The sequence below is a fragment of the Apiospora marii genome, assembly GCF_038362585.1.
Source record: "Apiospora marii strain CBS 49790 chromosome Unknown utg000013l_segment0_segment0, whole genome shotgun sequence".
In the NCBI taxonomy this organism is placed as follows: domain Eukaryota; kingdom Fungi; phylum Ascomycota; class Sordariomycetes; order Amphisphaeriales; family Apiosporaceae; genus Apiospora; species Apiospora marii.
Genome location: NW_027117384.1, coordinates 2734296 through 2761113, shown reverse-complemented (window position 1 = coordinate 2761113; position 26818 = coordinate 2734296). Strand labels below are relative to the sequence as shown.

At 53.7% G+C, this 26818-nt stretch overlaps 8 protein-coding genes across 8 annotated transcripts; 6 read left to right on the top strand and 2 right to left on the bottom strand.

The window, feature by feature from the left end:
* Nucleotides 1–1775: 1775 nt before the first annotated feature.
* Nucleotides 1776–4798, top strand: PG985_015961 (uncharacterized protein; the record flags this gene model as incomplete). Its single annotated transcript, XM_066835727.1, has 4 exons — nt 1776–2867; nt 2987–3998; nt 4062–4441; nt 4516–4798. The coding sequence occupies 4 exons, from the start codon at nt 1776–1778 to the stop codon at nt 4561–4563; spliced, it is 2532 nt and encodes an 843-aa protein (XP_066676930.1). The 3' UTR covers nt 4564–4798.
* Nucleotides 4799–9182: 4384 nt separating this feature from the next.
* PG985_015960 (HET-domain-containing protein) lies at nt 9183–11178 on the top strand (the record flags this gene model as incomplete). Its single annotated transcript, XM_066835726.1, has 2 exons — nt 9183–11044; nt 11100–11178. The coding sequence occupies 2 exons, from the start codon at nt 9183–9185 to the stop codon at nt 11176–11178; spliced, it is 1941 nt and encodes a 646-aa protein (XP_066676929.1).
* Nucleotides 11179–15460: 4282 nt separating this feature from the next.
* PG985_015959 (uncharacterized protein) lies at nt 15461–16306 on the top strand (the record flags this gene model as incomplete). The annotated part of the gene is made up of 1 exon (XM_066835725.1): nt 15461–16306. The coding sequence occupies one exon, from the start codon at nt 15461–15463 to the stop codon at nt 16304–16306; it is 846 nt and encodes a 281-aa protein (XP_066676928.1).
* Nucleotides 16307–16632: 326 nt separating this feature from the next.
* PG985_015958 (uncharacterized protein) lies at nt 16633–17378 on the bottom strand (the record flags this gene model as incomplete). Its single annotated transcript, XM_066835724.1, has 2 exons — nt 16633–17298; nt 17352–17378. 2 exons carry the CDS (start codon nt 17376–17378, stop codon nt 16633–16635), a joined length of 693 nt encoding a protein of 230 aa, XP_066676927.1.
* Nucleotides 17379–18492: 1114 nt separating this feature from the next.
* PG985_015957 (uncharacterized protein) lies at nt 18493–19567 on the top strand (the record flags this gene model as incomplete). Its single annotated transcript, XM_066835723.1, has 2 exons — nt 18493–18586; nt 18660–19567. 2 exons carry the CDS (start codon nt 18493–18495, stop codon nt 19565–19567), a joined length of 1002 nt encoding a protein of 333 aa, XP_066676926.1.
* A 581-nt stretch (nt 19568–20148) lies between these two features.
* On the bottom strand, nt 20149–21222 carry PG985_015956 (NAD(P)-binding Rossmann-fold containing protein; the record flags this gene model as incomplete). Its single annotated transcript, XM_066835722.1, has 1 exon — nt 20149–21222. One exon carries the CDS (start codon nt 21220–21222, stop codon nt 20149–20151), a length of 1074 nt encoding a protein of 357 aa, XP_066676925.1.
* Nucleotides 21223–21844: 622 nt separating this feature from the next.
* On the top strand, nt 21845–23710 carry PG985_015955 (fad linked oxidase-like protein; the record flags this gene model as incomplete). The annotated part of the gene is given in 7 exon segments (XM_066835721.1): nt 21845–22038; nt 22099–22291; nt 22307–22436; nt 22483–22544; nt 22874–23092; nt 23118–23355; nt 23436–23710. The coding sequence occupies 7 exon segments, from the start codon at nt 21845–21847 to the stop codon at nt 23708–23710; spliced, it is 1311 nt and encodes a 436-aa protein (XP_066676924.1).
* A 653-nt stretch (nt 23711–24363) lies between these two features.
* Nucleotides 24364–26264, top strand: PG985_015954 (uncharacterized protein; the record flags this gene model as incomplete). Its single annotated transcript, XM_066835720.1, has 2 exons — nt 24364–24510; nt 24615–26264. 2 exons carry the CDS (start codon nt 24364–24366, stop codon nt 26262–26264), a joined length of 1797 nt encoding a protein of 598 aa, XP_066676923.1.
* Nucleotides 26265–26818: the final 554 nt, after the last annotated feature.

The following is a 26818-nucleotide window of genomic DNA, read 5'->3' as shown; positions in this document are numbered from 1 at the left end:
TGGAAGTGCATTGGCATCCACTGTTACGTGCAGTGCTAACTTAGCAGGGGTGCTAACACGAGCCCGCAGGTCAACAACAACAACAACACCTCCCAGTCTCCCAGTACAGTATGCACTGCAAATGAACCCTCAAATGAATCCACTTGAACTTCAGGTGCAGCTGCTACTTGCGCTCGCCGCATGTACGTACTCCGTGCGTGGGGTCTCGTCGATGCCACCAATCGCACTGGGGGAGCATGGGGATGGGCGGTCTTTCGCTTTATGCAACAAGCAGCAGCACTCGCCTCTCTGTCGCCCTTTGTCGCGGGCGGTCGCCCAGCAAGTCACCCAGTCGCCCAGGCGCCCTGCACAGTACGACACGGACGGTATTCCGTTGAATCGCTCGAGACTTGCAGGCAGGCCCGGTAGGAGGTAGCTGCTGCAGGAGAGAGTGTGTGAGTGTGCAAGGTGCATTCATTCATTCATTTTCGCAGTCGATTCATCCCATCCCATCCCATCCTATCCAATTCTGGTGTGTTCTGTTCTGGTTAGCACCTGGGACCGCGTGTCCACTCTGCAACCCAGCGATCTCACTCTTGCAACCGAAACCTCCATACCCACCTGCCTCTCTCCCTTTCCACACCTCTTGGAATACCATCACGCATTTGCACTGCTGCAGTATTCGTTTCCTCTTTCCTTTTACCTATTCGACAACTTTCTCGTTCGTTCTGACACCCCCCCTCCCCCCGATTCCCTAGTACATATCTCACTGCACGACATCGTCCTCTATCTACTCTCCTCATTCTAGCTAGTCCTTCCTTTCTTGCTAGAGCGTGGTTTGTTCCGCCGGGCTCCTTTTTATTTTACCCCCTGTACAAGGACCCTTCTGCCGCCGCCCATCCCTTTTTCTCGTCCCTTCTCAACCGGATTCTTCGCTGTCGTGTCTCAGATTCCCTCGTAGAACGGGAATAGCCAAGGCCCGGCAATTATTTCTGCTGAACCTTAGAAACAAAATCCAAAAATCCCATACTGGCCGACTCTTCTTTTTGGTCATTCTTCTTTTGGGCTGGCTGAAAGCTTCCGGTCAAATCTTGCGGCCTCATGTCCTCATTCTAGCACTCGTCCTTTTCACCGATTACTTGTGTCTCTCGTGGCACTTGAATCACCCGAACCCGACCTTTTTTCTCCAAACACGCCTCGTTGTTGTGTAATCCCACCAGAGAGACCGACCGTCGTGAGGAAATACTCGACATCGGACAAGCCAAGTCGTCTACGGTAGCAGTGGACCACTTCGTTGGAGGCATCACCGCTCGTTTCCTACCTACCTCTTCTCAGGTCGCAGGCGTCCAATCCCATTCCACCCGACCGAGGCGCCCGTCCGCCCACTATCATCCTTCCCTTTTGCTACGGGCCCAGCCTCACGCAATAAACGGGATCTAATCACCCGTGGCAGTAATACTACGAGTTTCCGAAGAGGTGTGTAACAAGTCAAGAAAAAACAATTGGCCCCGAGCATTGTCGGATCAAAACCACTCGTCAATTTGTTTCTTTGCACACAACACAAACCCTAGGTCCTGGGGGGAAACAAGCTGCTTTGTCCTCCCCCCGATTGCTTCGAACTTCTTTACTGACTGTTGGCTGCCAATAGGTCATCTGAGCATTTCTACTCGGAGGCACCCTCGTTTCGAGAATCTCAAAAGTCAGCTGTGGCCATCCATTCCTTTGAGTCAATACCATTTCTTCAAACGACAAACTTCCTGCCGTACCTTTGAACACCTGTGTCTGGACGCTCGATCATGGCTGCTATGGTCCAGACCTATCCTCAACAAACCGGAACAGTCACAGTGCTTCAAAACAGACCCAGTTCATCATCAGGAATCATGCCGGCACACGCTCATTCTCACTCCCATTCGAATTCTCAATCCGGGCAGCAGTACGGGGCAAACACATCACAGGCACAGAGGAATAACTACCATGGACTGGCGGGAGTTGGGGGACAGTCGAATTACCGAGGCAGCTCCGGGCCGGTTCAGCCGTATGCGTTCACAACAACGCCCAACCTGGCTAATAACAGCAGCCAGCGACAGGCGTACGGAGCAACCCGGACAACATCAACACCAAATGCACCGACATTGCAGACGTTAGACCCGCGAGCTCGTTACCAATCGAACAGCTTGTCTAGCGGTGTGAGTGTGCCTGTGGTGTCAACTCAGCCCGTAACAAGGGATGATATGTCATTGCCTCAAATGAACCGAAACATTTCTCCAGCGGCGCCCCGGCCTCAGTCTACCTACATGACAGGAGGTCCAACCTTTGCACAGGTTGCAGCCGCCAAATCCTCACCGGAAAGATATAGAAGGCCCACGCCACGCCACACCGAGTCCACGCCCATCGTCCAGCAGCAGCAGCAGGTTCCAGGCTCAGGCATGCCCTCTTCGGGGTCAGGTATGGCGACCGTTGTTACCATGTACAATCCTCGTGTCGCCGGCAGCGGACAACAGGCTGTTGCCCCCAGAAGCTCTGCTAGCCGCCCACAGAGTGCATACGGGTCATTAATGACCGGTGTGGCAGCCGATGACATGCAGGTTCACCGCCATACTTCGGAAGAGGAGACGAAGAGATTCCGGCGACGAAGCATGGCTTCATTTGATGCCACCGATTATCCCAGTCCCATGACCCCGCAGGAGTTCAAACAACAGCAGAAGCGGGCGGATGAGGCTGCTCTCCGGAAGCAAGCTGAGAAGAACCAGCAGCTGCAGATGCAGCAACAGAAGACCATTGTCCGCAATCTTACTGTGCCAACCATTGAGAAAACCACTTCCCATGCTAGGAATAATAGTTCGGAGAGTCTAGTGTCGAGCCGAAGCAGCAATTCTCGACCCTCGTCGGTGAGTGATTTCTGATTTGAACCCCAAACCCGAGGCATTGTCCAATAAAACGGTCGATCCCCGCGCCTTGGCTCGCTGTTCTGCCGACCCTTACTGACATGGGAAACCCCCTACAACAGTCTACCAATCGAAACTCCAATGCATCTGCCCCCACAACTGCCAGCCCCGCCTCGACGATCACCAGCACCGATGACAAGCCTACCACTTCTGATCAACCCAAATCTGTAAACGTTCCTCCTCGTGGTTCTTCATCCGATGTGGGAAAACGCGTTCTTAATCCGTCGCCGCTATCAAAGCCGGTGAACATGGCAGCTGGATCAAATGATGCTTCTGCCGCGGCTGCCAGCGCTTCGGGGCTAGCCAAGGCTCCGGGTTCTGCAAATGGGCCTCCGAGTGCCGCCGCCAGGCAGCTCGCCGCTATCAACGAGAAAGGAGGAAAATTGAAGAATAAATCGTCGCGACTTCGAAGAGCCTTTTCCTTTGGAAGTGCGGCCGAGTTGAGAGCTGCCAGCGCGGGAGGCGACTTCGACAATGGCAAACAGATCCCTGGACAGGCTGAATCCTCTAAATTGCGCAAGGAGCCTCCCACCACCGACGACATGTACGAGGAGGAGCAAGCACGCATCGCACAGAAGCAGGAGGCAAGCGGTCTCGGAAACAGCATCTATGCCGGCACCAAGATATTTGCAGGTTCGACCGACAACCTTTCGATCTCATCCACTGCATCCTCGGCTTCGATTATGCTCCGCAAGATGGGCAAGGGCATGAAGAAGGGAGGTCGTTCTCTGGTCGGTCTCTTCCGGCCGAAGTCCATGATTGGAACGCCAACCAGCGAAGTGTCACCAGGGAGCCAGGCGGCCGTCTCTATGATCACCGTCGAAGCTGAGCGCGAGAGAGTCAATATCAACTCCAACGGGGACCTTGATCAAACAGCCGGCGGCACTGGCTTCCCGCGTCTCGAGAGGAATTCGATTGACGCCAACCATCTCGACGTGGCACATACCGACAGCATGAAGTCAGACCGTCTCGGAAGCTCTGGTACCGACAATTCGGGAGCGAGGAAGAGCATTGTTGGAGGCGATAAGGAAAGGGCCGAGGTTCTGGCGACTATGCGAAAGGGTATCCTAAAGAGTATGTCCTCCCACCTTGATATTCATCATCATTACCTTTGATTGCATGACTAACATTTACCAGCTCGGAGTAACTCTCCCAGTCCGGCCCAGGAATCTAAGGCTCCTAATTTTGAACTCCCCATGATCCCTCACATCAGCGACTCCCCGAACTCCAGTGCCCCCAGCACACCGAATGACGAGCAGAAGCGTGCGGGGTCGGCCGTTGCCATCGGAGGCGAGGACTACTTCATGTCTGCCCTGCGCCTGCGACAGGACACCAAGAGCGCCCCTGGGACGCCGTCGGGTATGAGCAAGCGAAACGCCACATTTAGCCCCCGCATTGTGTTTTACGACACATGGCCCAGCCAGGAGTACGACCGAAGGGGAGAAATTGCCACTTGCAACCGCCTGACGCCCATGCTGGCCCAGCAAATCAAAGAAGAGCTCAACACCTTCAAGATGGTATGTTCTTTTGCAGATCTTTTTTTTTTTAATATTATTTATTTTCTATGACAGCCGCTGACTATGAACTGCAGGAGATGGAAGTTCACGAGACCTCCAAAATTTACACGCACTTCTTTTAATAACGACCAGCATCTCAAATGGTGATTTCGCTCGACAAGCAAGCCGTTTCTTCATTTCTCGATTCAGTGGTCGGACAGACGACCTGCAGATGCTGTATTTCGACAGACTCTTACACCTCAAAAGGCGTTGTACTAGGTCAGCATAGTAAGGTGTCACGGCGTTCTTTCTTTCGAATTTTTGTGATGGGATGATTTCAGCCATGCCTTTTGGACTTGAGAAGAGCAGAGAGAGAAGAAAAAGAGCAGATGTCTACAGCATTCCAGGCAGCTACGGCAGTATCATAGTAGTGTCGGAGGAGCAGTCACTTGGACGGATTGGCAGGCAGAGAGCTCTCTCTTTTTTTCACGCGATGGAGCACGACGAAATCCAGCTAGCGGGGTGCTTATTAGAGAATTCAGCAGCAAATATATTTCGGGCTCAATTGGTGCACCACATGCATTCCAGAATCGTTTTTGTGCGGGTTGCAGCAGGCGGGCTGCGTTGAGTTGAGTTGAGTTGCGTTGCGTTGCGTTGCAGGAAACCAAGATTGATACCAAACAGTAGCAACGCGATGATCATGAATCGGTCTGAGACATGTGCTTCTCTCTCTATTACCACCCTTATCCTAGCCAACAGCAGCGGTGTAGTCGAACTAACGCCTTGCCTTGCCGCCGGGAAGACTGACCCTACTGTATCTGGCCCCGTAATTGTATTGGGGGGAAGAACATGATTTTTGCCAGGGTTTACGGCGGGTGGTGTGAGATATGGCATGTCCGATTCTCCGCACCGAAAAGTTGAGGGTCGACTTTTGCGCGCGCCGGGTGCTATTATTGTCGTAGCAAGAACAGACAACGGGTACTTTTCTCGCAGGGCAACGGACGGAGCCTGCTTTGCTTTGCTAGCCAGCCCACCCCGAAAACGACAGCGCATTACCCAGGGCTTGGGTCACAATTTCGGCATCCTTATATAATCAGGGTCTTATAGTTTTCCGGGACAGGGATTGCCAAGGTTTTGGCGACACTTGTTTCCAAGATTTTCCTGTCGACTATAACTGCTACTGCTACCTACTTCATGGGGACGGGGACTTACTGGGGACTTTTGGGGACTTCCATCCCCACTCACCGACAAACAAACATGGAGAGAGGGTCTTTTCCGTTGTTCATGAATCTGCAACTCTGCAACTTTACCTACCTTCTGCACTGTGACATTCAAATGCCACTTATGGGGAGGGGGGCAAGGCGCCGCTCGTGCAGTAGGCAGTAAGTAGGCAAAGCGGAGAGGAGGAGGAGCCCTTGTCATGCTGCTTCGATACGACCCTTTGGGACTCTGATAGCCACCTGAGCTAAAATCCTGCGGCTAAAGTAGAGTGCGTGGAGGAGAGGAGCAGCCAGTGAGTGTTGTGCTGTGGTGGATTTTACCCAGCTACCAGATACGAGGTAAGGAACAGACAGAGAGAGCAGCGAATCATCTACCCTATTGGGTGTGTGACACCGGCGCACCGATCGGGGGCTAGTTATTGGATCGTACTTACGTAGTTTAGGTAGGGGTTCAGGGAAAAGGTAATCTCCATGTACTTTATTTAACCTGCCAAATGGGAATTGATGCGAGAGAAAGAGACTACGGGAGAAGACGTAATACCGCCTGCATGGACGGGTCTTTTTGGGAAACGGGACTCCCTGCATGTGATGTGGCTAGCACGCATGCTTGCTTACCTAAGGTGCGGCGTCATGTTTTTAACGTAAGCAGTGGGTAGACATTATTATGATCGCATGTTGACTACATCAATTATACACATGGCAACTTAGCCTGCGAACATCCATTGATTTATCGCGCCTCAGGTATAAAAGTGAAACGAATCCGAGATGGTGAGCTGCTACACAGACAACGGAGTTTCCGTGTAAGAAACCGTGATAGCCAGGCATACCCAGTCCATCGACTCTACCTCTATAACCCATCGTACTGTCGATCTCTTCACCCATGACGAACTTGACGTCGGGCCTTGGAACTTATCCTTGTTTCTCGCGGGGAGGAGGGGACGATCATGCATTGTTACCATCCTGACGGTGAGACTGGCTCGGCCTATCGACGCCGATCGATGCTGCAACCGGAGCATGCCGACGATTGGGCTCTCTCCGTAGACCACGTCCCCGCTGCCGGGCGGGTACTCCGTGTTGGGGCGCTGACTCTGAGAAAGGGGAGGTGGAAGGGGAGCCGGGCATTGATGGTTCCAGAATGACGTGGCATCCGTGGCGGGTCTCTCCTCCTGGATACGGTCTTCGGGAGCTTGGGTGGGGAGGTTCGACGTACAGCGACGGTGATGACGACGACGACGTGGTCAGGGCTCGCTCGGCGAGACGCTGCAGTGGGTGTTTGTTGCGGTATACTTCGAAACAGGGAAGCTTTCGTGGATGGGTGAGGGCTGCACATGCTGTTGCACTTGAGAGAAACAAAGTCACCGTCTCGGTGTTCAGGGGGGGGGGGGCGACAACGATGCGCCATGCCTCGGATCTTGGGGCATAATGGATGACTTCGTATGAACACTTCCAGACGGCAAGGACTATGGTGCGGATACGGAGTCGAGATATGTATTGACAGTGGCCTAGTTGCTTTTGCTATGGGCACCGGAAACGTTAGGTATCTAACCTCTTATGCCGAAGTTTACGAGTGAGTGCTCATGCCCCGGAAAGGATAGAGTAAAGATTGGGGTCACTGAGGGTAGTCCCAACTGATTCTATCCAGTTCTTAGAAGGCGCCTGGTGGTAAGAGCCGGCTGATCTAGGCTTATGCGAGTCTCAACCGGCGAAAGGTATCCTGGGGCTTACCTGTGAAACCATCGCAGCGAGGGTGAGAGACTCTTGATAGGGTGGCTAGTAAGTTGTCCAACTCGAGCAGTACATGAGAACTATCTATGTCAAGAAGCATTCCCATAGGGTCTTCCTTATTTTCCCATCGAGGCGTCATGTATGTTGCCTCATCCACCAATCAAAGTGCAGACTGAAATCGCAACCCTTCCTGGTGCCTGAGAAATCTGCGCCATCTCGACTACCTACAGGCTCATTATGATACTCTACTACAGGAAAATTGAGTGCAATTAGAGCTGGGGAGTGCTATGTAGGTATAATACAGCCGTGTGAGATCATTTGCCCCTTTCTATGACTAGGCTTCGGGGTGGCGAGGAACCATATACTTATGAATGGCAACACGGGCGAGCCTTGCTCATAAGCTGGAGATGGCCGTGATGGTAAAGATGACGACAACGTACATATTAAACACCATTAAGATAGCTGTGGTACTTGACAATTTTGATGTTTTCTTCAGTCAGGCGCTCGCAAACCCGCCGAAGATATTGGCAATCCGCGTCGACCTGATGGCGGGGTGCTTCGCCGTTCTAGTATTGGTGACGGCAGAAAAAAGATCATGATGATGAGAGGCATCGCCATACATCCACGGCGAACAGTGAGTGGCCTCTGCATTTCAACAAATATGGCGGGCGAAAGAAAGGGAGAGAAGCGCAATGCTGATCTGCCCTGTCGATGCAGACGCTCTGATGAGACAGAGCGGAAGAAGGGGCAAGGAAGGGCAAGTGTAAGGACACAATCGAGGCCACATGTAGCGGCTATGCTTCAATGAGCTGAGACGCTACAGCGTCCTTACTTTGCGTGAAAGACAGTAAACCGCGGGGGTTTGACAGCTGTGCAGCGCTGAGAGCCTGCGCCATTGCCTCCAACCTGGCTCCTGTTGATGTGATACTCGGCAAATCACCGCACAGGAGCGTCCCATGGCCGGCCAGAGATTCAATCTTCTCTCACGTAAGACGCATCGGGTATATTAGTGTTTGCACGGCCTGCTGAGGTCCAGCAATTGAAATTTGGCGGTGGACTGTAGCGTAAGTGGCCCCCTGTCTTTTATTTCGCGTTACAGTAGGGGGCAGATGCCGAATGCGGTAGTCCACTAGTGGACGCAGCCAATCAAAGCGGTCGCATTGATGCCTTAAGAACTTAACGTTCAGGGCGATTTTTGCTCTAGACAGACACACTCCATGCGACGTGATGACCATGCCCTATCCGAAACTATAGTATTTGGATCGTGAGGGAAAGTTGTATTTGCTCCTAGGTATTAAAAATGTAGCTTGGGGACCAAGGGATATGGTGTAGCTCTTGGTGGCGCCAGGGGGTAGCCATGAAGTGAGCACGGTGATGCCGGCGTGCAAAAATGACTGATGGATTGAGAATCGCGACTTTGCCTGATCGTGAGAAGATGGTTGTCTCCTAACGAATGTTTCCTCATTCGCTGCCGTATGAGCATAGCCCGCAACTGATGATACCAAAAACCACGCTTTACCAGTTGATTGGATGGGCATTGTCTCCTCCATGCTCCGTCTTCGCAGTGGTTACTTCTAAATCCGTCACCAGCTACCCCTCCTTCATCGAAGTGCCTCTCAACATTCACCATGATCCTGACATTTAGTTCAACGCCCTGACAGACTCTGAGAATCACTGGAACTGAAATTGTTTGAAACAGACCATCCCGGATTTTCGTACACAGTAGATCGGGGACTATTGGACCCTGCTGCTCACGACGCTGGCCACGCATCCCTATTGGGAAGAGACCTGCATAAGTAGTTGATGAATCGGAAGCCATGAGTTCGATTAGTATAGCATTGACACAAGTGTTCCACGACCCCGGCGATGCGAGCAAGATGCAAGCTCCTGAGAACCGAGACTCTTATCAGTACCAAAGCCTCCCGTCTCATGGATGGTTCAGACTCCTTATCCTCGAACCATTGACATCCCCGGACTACCGGATCAGCTGCCGCCTGTTTCGCCGGCGAATCACAAGCAGCAAAGACTACGAAGCCCTGTCCTACACATGGGGAACAGACGAGCCCATTGCCCCTATTCTGCTTGACGGGCAGGTCCACCGAGTGCGCCGCAATCTACTCCGCGCCTTACAGTCGCTTCGCCTGCCGCACAAGAAGCGTTTTCTGTGGATAGACGCTCTGTGCATCAACCAGGAAAGCCTGCAAGAGCGTGCGGATCAGGTGTCGCAGATGGGGGAGATCTACTCGGGAGCCGGACGGGTCGTCGTTTGGCTTGGCGAAGGTGTCGAAGAGCCTAACCGATCCACCGACGCGGCTATGGATTGCTTGGTTGAATTCTCCAAACGTAAAAGCGAGATCGACTCGGGATTGGACAATAGCGTTCCTCTGAGAGAGCATTACGCCAAGCTGACAGCCCTCTTTGGTTCGATCGGTGCGCGGGTCGATGGGTGGAAGATTCTGGGAGGTATCAGTTTCTTGTTCACCCGAGATTGGTGGGAGAGGGTCTGGACACTGCAAGAAGTTGTTCTGGCGGACCGGGTCGTGATGAAGATGGGTCGCAAAGAGATCGATTGGACGTGTTTCGAAGACATTTCCATGCTGTGCACCGTGTATACCGTGCATACTCCCAAGGAAACCCTGCCGAGCCAACCCCAGCAAGTGATGCACTATATTCTCCCTCGGCTACTTGTACAAGCCGACACCGTGAGAAAAATCCGGAGCAAGAGGAGATCTGGCACCCCGATGCCATTATCCCGGATGATAGAGGACACCGTGGGTCGAAAGGCCACCAACCCTCGGGACAAGGTCTACGGCGTCCTGGGTCTGATAATTAGTGACACCACTGTTACTGTCAACTACAACCACTCCGTCGCACAAGTATACGCGGAGGCCATGACATCCATGCTGCGCTACTTTGGAGACCTCCGAGTTTACAACTACCTTCTGTGCCCGAACGTGGAAGAACACTCTCCGGAGATGCCATCATGGGTGCCTAATCTGCAGGCGTTGACGAAGGGCGGAGCCCTGGGGTTAGGCTACATTCGCGGTGCGTCCCTAGAAGACGAGGTTGAGTCCAGCGCGGTTGGGCTTCTTTACGGTGCTGCTACGAACCGACATGGGGAGTTAGTGAAAGCGCGGATGGAGTTTTCCCCTGATGGATCATTACTCACGCTCAAGGGTATTCACGTCGACAGGGTCTGCGCAGTGGGCCGTCAAGCCCCCGAGAAATTAGGGGAGGGACATCCTATGAGGCCGGTCTTGAAGGAGTGGGAAGCGACACTGGACCAGGCCGCACCCAGCTGCTTACAGAGCGAGAGCGGAAAGGATGCCTTCTGGAGAACGGTGAACATGGACTGCAAAATCATCAACCACCATCCCGGACTGACATTAAAAGACAACCCGCGAGACGAGCGGCGTAGGCTGGACAGACCCGACAGCCTTGTCCCGCCACGAGACGCGGCCGCCACAGAGCATCTGGTCACCGCCATGGAAAGCCAAGCCGCCTATGGCGAGCTGGAACTGAGCCGTCGAAGGTTCTTCGTGACCGAGCAGGGACACATGGGAATGGGCCCTCCTGCTTTGAAGACGGGCGACGAGGTCTGCGTCCTCCTCGGTGGCGAAGCTCCGTTTGTCTTGAGGCCGGTGGAAGAAAGAGGGACTTTCAGAATGGTTGGGCAATGGTAAGTGACCCATTCCCCTTGTCGTGTAATCTGGTTTGGTTTGTTGACTTCGCAGCTATGCTCATGGGTTCATGGATGGCGAGGCTGTACGAGGTGGATGTGGAACCGAGTTTGCCAGGTTTGTCCTTGAATAGGGGGATAGGATATGAATACTATCCTCCTTGATGTCAGTGTTAGTGGCATTGAAACTTATGGACCGTCCGCTCCGAGATGTGCTGCTTAGGTCCCTGTCTCTCTGCTCACCGCTGTAGACCAAAATGTCACCTCCAGATAACCTCTTGTAGCTCACAATCGCACCCAAAGATCAAGACAAGAAGGGGTTCTTTCGGCGAGGTGATAACAGTATAAATGTCCATGAGTAAGAGGAATAGCCAAAAGGTATTCCAGATTGTGCCTGTTACTAGCACAAGGCAATGCTAGGGTGACAATAATTTGAATACGAGTTTCAAAACCTTTGATTAATGATCACAGGTAAGGCTACGCACACAGAGGCTGTGTCAGTATGTTGTGGTATAGGAATGTCAAAAGTGGGTGTGCTGCATCGTGCATCTATAGGCTTAGTACATGTGCGAAGATGTCTCTTAATACGTCGGTGGCGGAGGCTGAGTTAAGGCTTTGGCCCCTCGGAAGGCCGTTTGGGCCCCCAAAATGTATCAAAATTACGAATGTAAAGGCAAAGAGAAGCCGAAGAGCGACGAGAGTGGTCTAAAACTGGGTTTGTGTCACTCTACTTTTCTGTAAGTATATCAGGCTCCAGATATATCTAGCCTCCTTTACAGCTACGCTGTCTGTCCACTTGCGATTCAATCTACAAACCCCTCGCCTCCCGCTTCCTTCATGACTCCTGTCTCTCTGAAACACACGAAATCTCGAGTTTTTAGAAAAGCTATCCCTATACCAAGCTCATCCCCTTGCGTGACATGGAGACCGGGGCCGAACATCAGGAGCTGATCGACGACAGAAGTCGATCCGGCGAGCAACCGAGAACACCAAGTCCAGAAACACCTTCGGTAACCTCGTCCAGATGGCAAGGGTACCATCCATGTGGTACCATGGAGGAAGAGCAGCGTCCTGACCGTTTTCCAAGTCAATCATTCGATATGGAGAACATGGAGCAGGCATCAGTTGATAAGCATACACCACCACTTGATGCGCTTCTACTATGGCGGCCCAGATATCTTCGCCGTTCTGTTATCGCTACCTTCATATTCGTATTTGTCATTCTTATTGCTGCAATAGAGACCCTGGTTGTTGTGTCCGCTAAGAATGACGGTATCGCGACCAGTCGTTCTGAGCTACACTATCTGTGGACTTACGGTCCGACCGCATTCCTCACCTTGGTAGCCGCCTTTTGGTCACGAGTCGAGTACCAAAGTAAATTGGTCGCACCCTGGAGAAGACTTATGCAGCGACATCCTGTCGATGCGAAACGGACACTGCTACTGGACTACATATCCGACCCCCAGCCAGTTGCTATTGTCAAGGCTTTTCGCAATCGGGACTGGACAGTATCAATTACTTGCACAGTCTCCATCTTGATTAAGGCCCTAATCGTCATATCAACTGGTTTGATCACGCTTTCATGGATCCCGGTTCATCAAAATTCCTGTCCTATGATATTACAAGACACCTTCTCCGATGACAGTGCCCGACGGTTATCAGAGACAAAGACAACGTCTTTTTTATTTATGGAAGGCCTGGTCACTCAAAATCTGAGTTACCCGGACGGCCTCTCAAAGGATTACGCTTTCCAGTCTGCAGCGGCGGATATTTCAGATCCTGCTGAGACAAAGGTCACTGTTGATGGACTTACGAATGGCCTTGATTGTGTCCCGGTCGACCTTAGCATATTGGGGACAGGCTTCCCAGCTCCTACCCCTGGATCCAGCGGAAGTGATGATTTGCATTTTAATTTCACTGTCACTATTACGTCTTCCGGATGCAATATCAAAGCTCAGCCGATTCGTATTCCAACTTGGATTGACTTTGAGCAGCCTGTGTCTCGTGGCTTCATTGCTCGATTTGCCAAAGTACAATGCGACAATACAGAAGGCGACAAAGGCAGGAGAGTCTTGGTCATGTTCGGGTATATGAGTCGCGGTGTGGACTATTCGCGAAACATGACCAATGTTACGGATGACGCAGCAGACTACGACGCAAGGCGTCCTCCTGCGGCAATATTACATCGGAGTACTCAGATGCTTTGTGTTCCGACATATACCATAAGACGTGTTGATATAATCAGGAATAGCACCCACCCGCCAAGAGTAATACCGGTAGTCGGCAGTTTGGAGAGACGCTTGGGTTCTATTCATCCCTGGGCAATTATGGATGCTCAATTCAATGCAGTGAGTGGCATCAATTTGATCATAATACGTGTAGCCTTGAGCAATGAATACTGATATCATCAATAGTGGGACAACACAGGTTCATACCCACCGGGTCGCCAAGGTAAAGATGTTGATAATATCGGGACAGTTCGACTAGATGCGGATCAATATATTGGCTTAGCTATGGACAGCCAACTTGGCCTTGATATCCCCGCGTCACCCACAGACTTATTCGAACTAGATTTCCTCAAGCATCTTACTGAGGCCTATTATCGTCAACATGCTGCTATCATATCTAAACAGGTACTAATGGAGCCAGCATCGATCGAAACTAAAGGGTCTGCAATTGTTATGGCAAACCGGCTCGTTGTACGCAACTGGGCTCAGTTGATGGTCGGTCTAATCATCACTTGCTTAATTCTTTTCATCACTACTCTATTCACCGTTTCGAATCAGAGTATACCACGAGATCCGAGTTGTATTCCGGCCCTAGCGGCACTCTTTTTCCATAGCCACGATCTGCAATCCAAACTTCGCGACCTCGGTGCTACGCATGGAAAAGAACTCATCAGAGGGCTGGCTCGCTGTAGCTTTCAGCTAGGTTTAGTCAAGAACACCGCGACAGAACAGACAGAGGTTATCATCCTAGATCAGCAGCAAGGCCACGGCAATACACCTCAGGACTTCACACAAGCCCGGCTAAGATGCAATCCACATCCTAGAATGCTTCACCCCGGCATTCGCCTTACTTTGTGCTCAATTTTGATAGCCCTTATCATAGGGCTCGATTTGCTGCTGCAGATGTCTAATGGGGAGGATGGCTTACGGGACGTCGTCGACGGAAAATATATTCATTATTTGTGGACCACAACACCAGCACTGGTTCTTGGTACCATCACAATAGTGGTCTCTTCCATGGACTTCCAAATACGATCTCTAGCACCATACATGATGCTCAAGCGGAAAACCACAAGCGAGAGAATATTTAAGCTTGATCATTTGGTTAGTACTGGCGAGATTGGTGTTAAGTGCGACCCCACGGGTCGCCATCCCCAGTCCAAACACCATGATACTTAAAAGCTAACTTTCGAGTTTCTACAGGACATGTCAGTCCTTCATACGATGTACCGAGAATTCAAGCTAGGCAACGTAGGCGCGCTCGCAATTTCGACCACGATGTTAATCGCTTCAACATTCACTTTATTCTCTGGCTCTCTGTTCCAAGCTCTGGCTGCTTCTAGCAAAGAGATGGTGATATTGAGGGCTAATCAATCTTTCTTACTCGACGCAACTTCTAGTTCTGGGTTTGCGCTTAATACGATACCAGTAGGCGCTATCGCATCCCTTGTTCTTGGAAGCAACCTATCATACCCGCGTTTCACAAATGATAATTTGGCCTTCCCGGAACTCCTGACAGGCAAAACAACGTCATCAAATTCGACATTCAACTTATCAAGTATTTCCATCGAGACTACTATTCCAGCAATACGAAGCAAAGTAAATTGTCGCTTATACAATTCTTCCCAACACCGCCTTGACTTCAATATCACTTCAGATAGTAAAGGTAAGGGTGAAGTTTCTAATGACTTACGCGTGACGATTGAGGGCGAAGATTGCACACGTTCCGCTACGTGGTGCCGTCACTCGAATTACAATTCATTGTTTCATATTCTCCCCAACACAACCTATGTCGGCCGAGCTCAGGAGATGGTACGTCATTCTTAATCCCCTTTCCCTTTATCAGATCCGTATTCTGGCAGCAATTTTACAACTCGTGACATCGGTAATCAGTCCTCACATTCATTTTTACATTAAAACATAAATATTCACAATTGTTCTGCGATACGCCAATTCCTAATCTAATATACAGAATTGTTACTCTCGGAGTTGCAGTGATCTGCTTTATACTTGGGGGAAAGTCAGTTACTCTAGCCAGCCTATTGTCCAACACATTGCTTCCGCAGGATGTAACGTTTCCCTTGAGGGACTGGACGTGGATGTCGCGTTCTTAGGAACAGATCTTCACATCGATACATCGCCTCAGAATGCGCCTCGACCCAGGGAAGATACCGTTTACAATGTACCGATGGAGCGCGCCCGAGAACGATCTCAGAAGCAATCAGAATGGGACTATCAGCAGCTGATAGCAATCCAAGCGGGACAGGACTTAGACCCCTTCTTTGGCCTTCTCGTTTCGTCTCAATTCGCGATACCCGTATCCGATCTTGGCGACGAAGCTGCAAACGCCAAAGTTGTCGATGCCATTCGCGCCCAACATGTCATTATACATGCGCAGAGCCTCGCACATAGTCGCATAGCCGCTAACTATACCGATCCTGATATCACCACTCTAACAACAAATTCCTCCTCCAAAATAGGCCTAGATGATGACCAGTACACCCTGTACAAAGCCGTCGCTACGGACACATCGGGACAGAGGCGAAGGGTCAAGCAGGACGAAGCATCCACCCGGGCGCTTCAAGGACTTCTAGGGGCATCTCTTGTGCTTTTGATCATCAGCTGGCTCTTCACGTACCGGGATACCAACGTCCTGCCAAGACCCCCGACCTCAATCGCATCCGTCGCGGCCCTCATCGCCGCCGGCAACCTGCTGGACAAGCTGCCGCCGGACGTGCAGTTGCTGGACCGGGAGGCGTTTGCGGCCGCGCTCGGGGTCGGAGGCGAGAAGCCGACGAAGTACTGGATTGGATGGCGGACGGTGCCGGACCTCGAGAATGGGGGGAAGACTAGGCGCTTTGGGATATTCGCTATCGAAGAGGGGGACGAAGAGCTGACCGAGGGTTCGGAGGATGAGGAAAATTCAGTGGGCGAAGAAGCTTCAACTGGCGAGGAAGCCTCAGTGGGTGATGAGGCTGCAGGAGGAAGAAGCACGGCATCGGTAGGTCGCCTTCAGTGGCGTCACACCCTTTGATGGGTGGGAGTTGCAGCTGCATCGTTTCTCAGCTTGCAGTCGAATATCGCAATGATTTGTGATAAGAACCCCAAGCCCCCTTTCCCCGGGACTTTTTGACTTCGTTTGAACTTGAGTGGCCAGGAGTCACCAACGTACATGTATTTTAGCATTGATTTCCGTTGCTTGGGAGGCTGTCAAAACGTGGTAACAATAGCCATCGGTCATTCAGACGCAGGCATTATCGTGTCCACTACGTAGTTGCCATCAGCGTTACTAAATTTGCACCATGTCCCTCAACCCGAATGCAGTAAGACCATCATGTTTTCACGTATGGCATTATGAAATCAGTACAGGAACGGAAGAAAGGTGACAATGGCATCCTCTCCATGACAAGCCTTTCCAATGTCGCGGAGCATGGCCACCACCTCCTCATCGGGCCTCCAGTCATCGGCGTGCAGAAACACACGTGCCTGAGACAAGGCATCGTCGCAGACCACGTACTCGTCCCAATCGCTCATCTCGCCGGGCGCCTGGTACGAGAAGAACCACACCCCTTTGTCCCGCGGCAGCGCCGTCTCGAGGCAGACGGTCCGAAGCGACGGCGCGTGGGCGAGCCGGCGCGCGAGGGCCGTCAGCAGGGGCCGCATGGCCTCGTCTCCCGGGAAACAGCGGAACGCACATCCCTCAACGACGAGCCCCTCCCCATCGCTGGGCATTTCCATCGATTGGGCCCACGCCACGGCCGCCTCGTTCTCTTCGTCGCTGAGTTGACCTCCCCACCCCCTGGTCGTCTCAGGAGAGGAAGACCAACGTGAGAAAGGCTCAGGTTGCTGAAGACGTGACGAGAGTGGCCTGCCCGTGAAGGCTTTCGATCTACTTTGACTCAACAAGCCGAGCCAGGGGCTTATGGAAGGATTCAAGAAAGCCCCGCCGTCCGCACCGGGAAACGTCGTCAAGCCGTTAGCGGACGTCCCCGAGTCCTCCAGTAACAAGACACCCGGAAGCAAAGCCTTCAAAAAGTTGAAGGAAGTTAAGAACGGTCTCGAGAGCACCAAGGGCGCACAGTCGAGCCCCTGGCCACATCGTACATGAGTACATGTACAGCGGGCGAGGTCCAAAAAGACAAAAACATACAACACCGAGGATTCCCAGGTCGTCACCGACCCTAGTACTAATTCGGCTCTCTGCTGCTTATATATGGGAGAGCGGACGGGATCCCTAGTATTCAGCAGGATATGGTCGTATGTATTAGAATGGATTGTTTTGATGATACATATCGTGACACTTCTAGATCTACGGTGACAAGATCCCCTCAGAGCCGAACACGGTTCCGCATCGCGACCCGAATCAGAACCCGGATGCCTACATTGACATTGACAGCACCGAGTCGAACATGCGAAGAACTGGCTTCTATACAGCGTGGAGACGTAACGACAAGGGTCGGGATACTCTGAACACGGTGGGCAAGGAGCATGCCCGGATGCCCGGATGCCCACATCACCGAATCTCCCCTACACGCAGAACTCGATATGTGCCGCGTCAACTTTCATTATTCCGCATGTGGGCCGCTGGCAACAGCTTCTTGTCGAGAATTGCGACACAGAATGGTTGTTTCCGATAGATCGCGCCAAAGCGACCGGTGCACTTTCTTTTGAGGTCCTGGGAGGTATTTGTTTCGGGAAGTATTCCGATATCAAAGGAACGTGGCGAGAACCCGTTTAAGTCCATACCGCATAAGATGGTCAGATACATATGATTTGATATTATTATATATATCAATATTATGTGACAGTGCGACATAAAAGGGTGCAGCAGAACACACTAAGTTGAAGCAAGGGGTCGTGGTATGCTCCATACAGTGAGCGCATGTTCAAAAGGGATGGCTTGGCATCTGACATTCAGAGGAAGCCCAATAGATTACCTGATTACCTACCTAGGGATTAAGGTCGTTGTGAAAGCCGAGGTTCTGCACCCTCTCTCCCCTTCCCCATCTCAGACCCTGCAACGCTGACCGACTGCTCAGGCCGGGGTTCGACGATGTAATATATACGAACGTGACATGCCTACCAGACCACCACGTCTCTTCCGCTCCATCCAAATATCATCGTTTCCCTCATCTTTTGCAATTTCCACAGCCCTCTCTGTTAAGTCGCCAACTGCAATTGTAATTCCAATCGCCCCATCAAAGCTGCACGTACGCCATGATGAAGAACACCCTCCGGGACCAGACCAACCTCAAGCAGATCACCTCACACACTTACAGTGCCTCCTACCATACGGACTGGTCTCTGGGTCGCAGTATGCCGTACCCCTCTTACTCACCCTGCTGCTTCATCTCACGCAGCAGCATGTTGATAACCGTATATCGCAGCTCTGCATGGAGGCGCCGTGGCCGCCGTAATCCACCACGCCGCGTCAACCCATCTCTCGACCACGCTAGCAGCCAAGGACCAACCGGATATCCTGGCGCTTCATTACGACTTTCTTCGCCCCTGTGAGCTGTGTGATAGCATCGTCATCATTTCCGACTTGAAGCTCGGCGCCGCCACGAGCACCCTCCGGCTTGAACTGTCGCAGAAGGGGAAGCTCCGAGTGGCGGCGCAGGCCACGGCCACCAATTTCGACAAGCTTGTCGGCCCGACCGTCCCATCCGCCTGGGCACTTCACCCACCGCCTGCGCCCGTCCCGGACTTCGCCAAGGTCCTGGCTCATCAGCCAGACGACCACTGGCTGCCGGCCATCGTCGCCGGCGAGGTCCTGCGCTTCACCCGTCGACAGCTGGTGCTCAACTGCGGCTTCCCCACCGCCGGCGTCTGCGATGCGTGGAACACGTTTCAGGCTGGGGACGAGCGCACGGATGCCACCTACCTGACCCTGATGACCGACTGCGTCCCGTCGCTGTCGGACACCCTCCTGAACAACCACGGCCTGTACGACGCCCGCCGCAACTTCGAGAAGATCCGGGCGGCGGCCCGGGAGAGCCCGGGGCAGCCGGCGGTCCTGACCAACTCGTATAGAGAGTTGGCCGAGTCGAGCGTGTTCAACAACACCGTCACGCTGGATATCGAGTTCAAGCGGCGGCTTCCCGAGGGGGGCGTGCAGTGGACCTTTACGAGGGCGGCGACGCGTATGCTGGAGTCGGGGAGGATGGATCTCGATATCACTATATGTAATGAGAAGATGGAGTATCTTTGTTTGGCGCGCCAGGTCGTCCTCGCTCTCGACGTGAGTCGGAAATTGGGAGGCGACGGAGGCGCGAAGGCAAAGGCCGCTCTTTGAGCGCCTGGGTGGGTGAGATGTCTAACCTGGGTCAGGATCTGATATATGTCCTACTTAGATCGTGGGTCGCGTCCTGCCGACTTGGGCGGATCGAATACTATTTTATCCTATTACAGGTAAAGCACGGGCGAGCATACGAAGCCCGGGAGGATGGTGGAAACGACGGCATAGAGGCCCTGGCAGGCCAGTAGATTCCATAGAGAGTATCTCGTGTGCCGGTTTGCTCGAGTGCCGAACGTCTTGAGGTAATAAGAGGACGATGGAGATTCTGATGGCGGCCGACATGAGAGGATACAGCCATGCGGAGGCGAGGACTCCTTGGAACCAGATCACGTACTCGACGACCGTGATCTCCAGCAGGGGCTTTCCGGCCCCAGCCCGAAGATTCATATGGACATACTAGCACGGGGATCATCACTTAGTCATGCTTTCCAACCAAGCCGGCTGAAAGAACGTCACGCGATCGACGAAGAACACAAGAAAGCATGCAGTGATAGTCGGGGTGCTATTTTGGCGCTGGGGTCACAAAGCGATTGTCCAGGCCTTTGCCTCGTCAGCAGATATCAGCGTAAACCCGAAATCTAGAATTTCATGGCCGTACTGCCCGCGGTGACTTTCGTCCAATCGAGGGTCTTGGCCCATAGCTCCTCCTGCTTCCCCTCGTCCAAACTCCCGGGTGAGCTCGCCTCCTTTCTCAAGTGGGTAAAGAAGCCCCGCTCGCCGGGGTGAGCTATGCCCAGAGCGAGCTTCATGACGTCCTCGCCGGCCGGGCGTGAAGTACGCATCGTCGAGTCGGAAAGCAGACGCAAGATAGGCATGAAGGGCTGGATCACGAGGCGCTGAGCCACCTTCAAAGCCCCTGGGGTGTTGGTGCGCAAGGCGCGGGAGTCAGAAAGGTTGCCAGGGTTGATGGCTACGGCGGTGATATGGCTGAGGGCCGGATCCTGGGGAAGCCAAGACAGTATCAGAACAACGACGAGCATGGATTGGGAATTTGGGGGGTGGGATGGGGCGCGGAGACGTACGTCCAGCAGATGTCGATTCAGAGAATGCGCCCAAGAGGTGATGGCAAGCTTGGAGTTCGCATATCTCTGGAAGCAGAGGGCGGCGTGTTTGTCCGCGGGATCCAGGGGTGGCTTGACCAGACGCTCAAGGTCTGAAGGGATCTCTGGTGGGATCTTCTCCAGCGAGTTCTTGCCTGGCCAGTGGGCATCGCTAGAAAACAGCACGACGCGGCCACCAGGTCCAAAGTGGCCCAAGAGCCTCAGGACCAGGCTGGCGTGGGCGACATGGTTCACCTGGAAGGTCTTCTCGTAGCCATCGTCGGTAAAGTCGGGGCCTCCAACAAGGTTCCAGTAGAAAGCATTGCAAACGATGGCCCTGAGAGGGGGGCATTGTGCGTCGGTGATGCCTCTGGCTATGTCATCGGCAAACCTCTGTACGGCAGCCAGATTGCCGAGGTCAAGCGCATGGATGGCAGTCTTGACGTTGGGGTATCGCGCGAGAATCTGGCGTAGATGGACGGTGTTTGCATCGGAATCTGAAGGATCCCTGACGGTGAAGATGGCAGTCATGTCAGGGTGTTCTTGAAGGAGGAACTCAGCAGCTGGAGTAGCCAGAGAGCCATTGGCTCCAGTGATAATGACAGTTCCCATTGCGGCACGGGATGGGATTCTCGTAGAGTTGGAAGTGCTGGCGAGATATCCGGGCACCGAAAGTTGGAGATTGAGATTAGTTCACGTCAATAAGGTGACAGCAGGATGTTTATATCAATGTTATACACACACCATAAGCCCACACTCTATAAGCCCAGTCAGAACCCATGGACCTATATACATTTGTTGGTGACACGACGTACGGCCATATGGTTCTGTCTTGCTAATATGACAAGTCCTTCCCCTTGCTGCCCGGCCCTCCCTTCCGCCTTTTGCCTTCTCCCTTCTGCCATCCCTTTTCCCCCTTGCCTCTGTGATCTGTAATAGACGTCGTACAGGCCCACACACTTACGTCGCCCTTTATTAGAAACGCCCAGGTCGACATTCTGCACGTCGCCCGACTGCCTCGTTATTTGTAATCCAGGTACCCAACAGTGATGAGCGACACTTCTCCCAGCCTGATATGGGGCTATCGACCCAACATCTCTACCGGCTGCTATGCTGTTGATCCTGCCTCTTATTTATCAATCTACAAAACGCGGCTAGTCTTGGTTTGACCACGGTTCACTTGGCCACCGCCCATTCTGTCCCGCCCGACAGCAACTCAGCCAAGCGAAACAACATGGACGCCCGCTTCGACGCATTTTGTTCCAGCCTAGCCTTGTCGGCCTCGCAGGTTCAGTGCCTCAAAGATGAGATTGCCCAGTCTGCCAGCGGGTCCGGTCTGGAGCAGGCCTGCCGCGCCGCCGAGATGGCCCTGGGCCATGACCGCGTCGACACCTCGCCCCTGGACGAGACCGTGGTCCACGAGAACTGGTATATACATCCATCATTGTATCCTGATTAGACCGCCCTCTGTTAATCGTTGAAAAACAGGTCCCAAGCATGCGTTGCCAGCCCCTACTGTATCATCCAACCGGCAAGCGCCGCCGATGTGGCAAAAGCCCTCAAGATTTTCGGGCACTTTGACATCAACTTCGCCGTCCGCAGCGGGGGCCACTCGCCCAAGCCAGGCGCGTCCAGTATCGATGCAAGAGGCATCTTGCTGGACCTTCAGCATATGAATGCCGTCCGTCTGAGCCAGGACAAAAGTATCGCCAGCCTTGGGGCCGGGGGCCGGTGGGGTGATGTCCTGGAAGCTCTCACTCCCCAGGGGGTTGATGTCGTGGGAGGCCGTATTCCTGCCGTGGGCGTTTCGGGGCTGATACTGGGTGGTAAGTCGCAAACCCTCTTGACTGATTGGTAGCTAAACATGTGTAGGCGGTCTACACCATCTTATGGCGGAACTAGGCACCGCCGCTGACAATGTTCACAACTTCGAGGTGAGACCTTGCAAGGAAGAAGAAAGTTTAGGCCTCGTCGATTGACGCTCGTATTAACTCATCCTAGGTTGTCTTGGCTGATGGCACTACGGTCAATGCCAACGCGAAGGAGAACAGCGACTTATTCTGGGCCCTCAAGGGAGGCGGGCCAAACTTCGGCGTCGTAACCCGAATCGATGTCTACGCAATTCCAGCTCGAAAGATATGGTACGAAATGAGAGTCTACTCGGTAGATGATCTTGCCGCTGTCTTGGGTAGGTCGTCGCATCCATATCACACCCGGACCAGTCTGCTAACTTGCTGCGACAGATGCCCACGTCCTCTGGCAGAACAGCGGCGCAAGTGACACCAAGTCCACCGCAAGTCTGATCATGACTCCCGATGCCATCACCGTCGTCCTCCAGTACTCGGCACCTGTCGAAAAACCGGAAGCCTTCGCCCCATTCTACAACCTGGAGCCCCTCCAGATCGCTGTCCCGTCGACCATCGGCACGTTCCAGTCACTGGCCACGATCCTCGCGAGCGTGTCCCCCCAGCCAACCCATGCGGTAAGAGCCCAACCTGTCCCTGTAGCCATGGATTGATGACTCACGTATCGCACATAGGCATGACTACCGTGCAACTAGCTCACGTATCGACGCACGGTTGTACGAGGACGTGTACAGGTTTTGGCGAACCAGGGCACTAGCGGCACGAGAGGCGACCGGGGCGAACCAGACCTTCGTCATCCAGCCAGTCGTCCCCAACGTGGCTACGCAGGGGCTGGCCAAGGGAGGTAACTCTATGGGCATCCCAGCGGAGAATCATATCTGTGAGTTCGCATACCTAATTACCTTTCCGACCAGCTTTGCTCCTCGGCAACGCTAACGAAGCTGGGTGGCGTGCCCAAAGGGTGGACAACACTCGTCGACTGGACTGACCCCAAGGACGACGAAAAGGTGCGTTCGGTCTCCATCGAGACCACGGAGCAGTGGAAGAAGCTTGGGCAGGAGCGCGGCTTGCATTTGCCGTTCCTGTACATGAACGATGCCTCGCGGGACCAGAACCCGCTCGCTACCTATGGGGCGGAGAATATTGCGAGATTGAAGGAGATCTCGCTCAAGTATGACCCCACGCAGCTCTTCCAGAAACACCAGAATGGCGGCTTCCTTTTGTCCAATGTCTAGTGTAGCCCTTCGATCTGGACAGACTGTCAGGCTTTAGAGAGTTTCATTATGTCCAAGTACTTATATGATTGTTGTCACCCCGGCCATTGTGGAAATCCGAGGCTAGACCGCGTTATACCTCAGAGTTCATCTCATCCTATAATCAAGCCCAGATATCTATAAGATGTTGCAGTACACCATACCTCGCTCCGTAATCTTAGTAACAAGCCTTCCACACTGGTCTGGCTGCTTTCAGAAGTGGTCAGGGGTAAAGAGGGGAACCGTGTCCATTTTGGCCTGTGAGAGGCGACATACGGAGGATGAAGATGCTGGATGTCTGTCAACTGAAGATGATGGACAAACTGAAAGCGGGTCCTGATCTGAGTACCTGACTGGGGGTGGTCGAGATCCCCACAGCGGGATGAACCCCACCAATTTACACCCTACCCCTGTCATAATTAAGCCTTCGCCGGTTCATCCCCAAGAAAAAAAGTTCAAGGTGGGAAGAAGATAAGAAGAAGAGTTGCGATTACACCGACAACGAACACCCTCACTTGCGCCTCTGTCCACGACCACGAGCAAAAGCCAACAAAGCCAATCTGGAGGTCGTTCGAAAGCTGTGTTCCCGCGGGGCGGCCCCAAACTGGAGACTGCTCGTCCGAGGCTTTGTCAGTATGGCTTCCAATGCTAACGCCAACCCTGCCGTCGCAGCGACTGCGACTGCGACTGCGACCAAGCCCAAACTCCATGGCAGGGCTTTCTACGAGAGTATAGGCAGCCCCAAGTTCGTTGTGGCCCCTATGGTAGATCAGTCGGAGTTCGTATGTATCTACTCTCTGTCATTCCCACAGCGCAAATCTCAATTCCAAACTCAAATGTGGATGTTGCAGCACGGCTAACCTCGATGCGCCAATGCTATCTGCAGGCCTGGCGTATGCTCTCCCGCTCCTTCATGACCCCCGCCGAGAACGCCAAACTGCTGGCCTACACCCCCATGTTCCACGCCCGCCTGTTCGAGGAGACGCCCAAGTACCGCGAGTCGCACTTCCAGTCGACCGTCTCGGCCGAGGACCCGACGCCGCACCTCGACGGCAACCCGGCCTTCGACCGCCCGCTCTTCGTGCAGTTCTGCGCCAACGACCCGGCCCACCTGCTCGCGGCCGCGCGCCACGCCGTGCCCTACTGCGACGCCGTCGACCTGAACCTGGGCTGCCCCCAGGGCATCGCCCGCAAGGGCCACTACGGCGCCTTCCTGCAGGAGGACCAGGATTTAGTTTTCCGCCTCATCAACAACCTGCACAACCACCTGCCCATCCCCGTCACCGCCAAGATCCGCGTCCTCGAGACGAAAGAGCAGACCCTGGCCTACGCCCAGAACGTGCTGAAGGCGGGCGCCAGCATCATCACCGTCCACGGCCGGCGGCGCGAGCAAAAGGGCCACCTGACGGGCGTCGCCGACTGGTCCTTCATCCGCTACCTGCGCGAGAACCTGCCCGAGGACACCGTCATCTTCGCCAACGGCAACATCCTGCAGCCGGGCGATATCGAGAAGTGCCTCGAGGCCACGGGGGCCGACGCCGTCATGAGCGCCGAGGGCAACCTCAGCGACCCCGGCATCTTCGGCTCGGCGCCGCCCGTCGGCGAGGAGGGGCGCGAGTACTGGCGGGGCAAGGACGGCCGCGGCGGGTACCGGGTCGACGCCGTGTTCCGGCGCTACATGAATATCATCCACAAGCACGTCCTGCAGCAGGAGCCGCCGTCGCGGAAGCCGCTTTTCGTGAACGGCGACGGCGACCCGATTACCTATTTCCAGAAGAACGAAGACAACGCCGCGGAAGACGGTGAAGATGCCGAGGAGGAGGGCCCGGCGAGGAAGAAGCGGAAGAAGGAGGGGGGTGGCGGCGGCAAGCCTAAGTCGTGCACCGATCCCAACCTGTTGGCGATGCGACCGCATTTGTTCCACCTGCTGAGGCACTTCGTGTCGAAGCACACCGACATCCGCGACGCCCTGGCCAGGGCCCGGCCCGGCGACATAGCGGCGTTTGAGGACGTTCTGGACAAGGCAGAGCGCCGGGTCGCCGACGGCCTGGTCGAGTACGAGAAGACGGACGGCCAGAGCGTCGAGGCCGACCTCGCGGCCGTGAAGGTGCCTCCCTCGGCCGCCAATGGCAATGGCGGCGACAAGAAGCCCGAGGAGAAGAAGGCGGAGGTCGAGAGCAGCAACAAGGCGGAAACAACAACAGCAGAAGACCCCGACTACGACCCCGAAAGCTCCGTGGCGACGGTGAAGCAGTGCAAGCGGCCCTGGTGGGTCGTGCAGCCCATCGTGCGGCCGCTGCCGAAGGAGGCGCTCGCCAAGGGCGCGTTGAGCCTGAGCAAGAAGGACAAGAAGAAGCTGGAGGCGGAGCAGAAACAACAAAAGCAGAAGGCGCAGGACGCCGCGGCCGCGCCGCTCGATAGCGGCAAGGCGGCGGCGGAGGAGCTGCCCAAGCCGGACGGGGAGGAGGCGGTTAAGGAGCCGGCTATGGATGAGAAGGCACCAGGGCTTACGAGTGAGGAGCTCGTTTGTGGTTGAAACGGGTTGAAATGGGATAGAGAAAAAAGAATATGTACATATTAGGCTGTGTGTATGGTGGAAATGCATACGGCGACAGTTAAAACTATAGATCATCACAATTAGACGAAATGAGTAAAAATGACCACTAGATAAGCCTGGCTTGACGGCTCCTTCGTCCTACGAGTATCAACATTCAGTCCTCGGCGGTCACTGTTCGGGGATAGCCTTACGGCCCAAGTTTTCCGTGCTGGTAACTACGCCGTAACAACCGCTTTGTATAATATAATTATGGTTACATTGGGTTAAGGTATAGCTCGAATTGGAGACGATTTGTGTTACGTGTAATACAAGCAAGTAAGCAATGTTACCCAAGTAGCTTTTGTGCATCACAAGCCAGAACCGCTTATCCACCCCCTTTTTCCAGTGTCACTCCTACCCTGGAGCTTCTAGAAGTCGTATGTAGCCCTTGTCTTCTCCCCCGCCATAACCGCTTCCGACAACTCCTATCGTAGGTATATACAAAACTTCAGGCGCGCGCCTGCATCACTGCAGCACTCTTTTCCCCCTCCGTA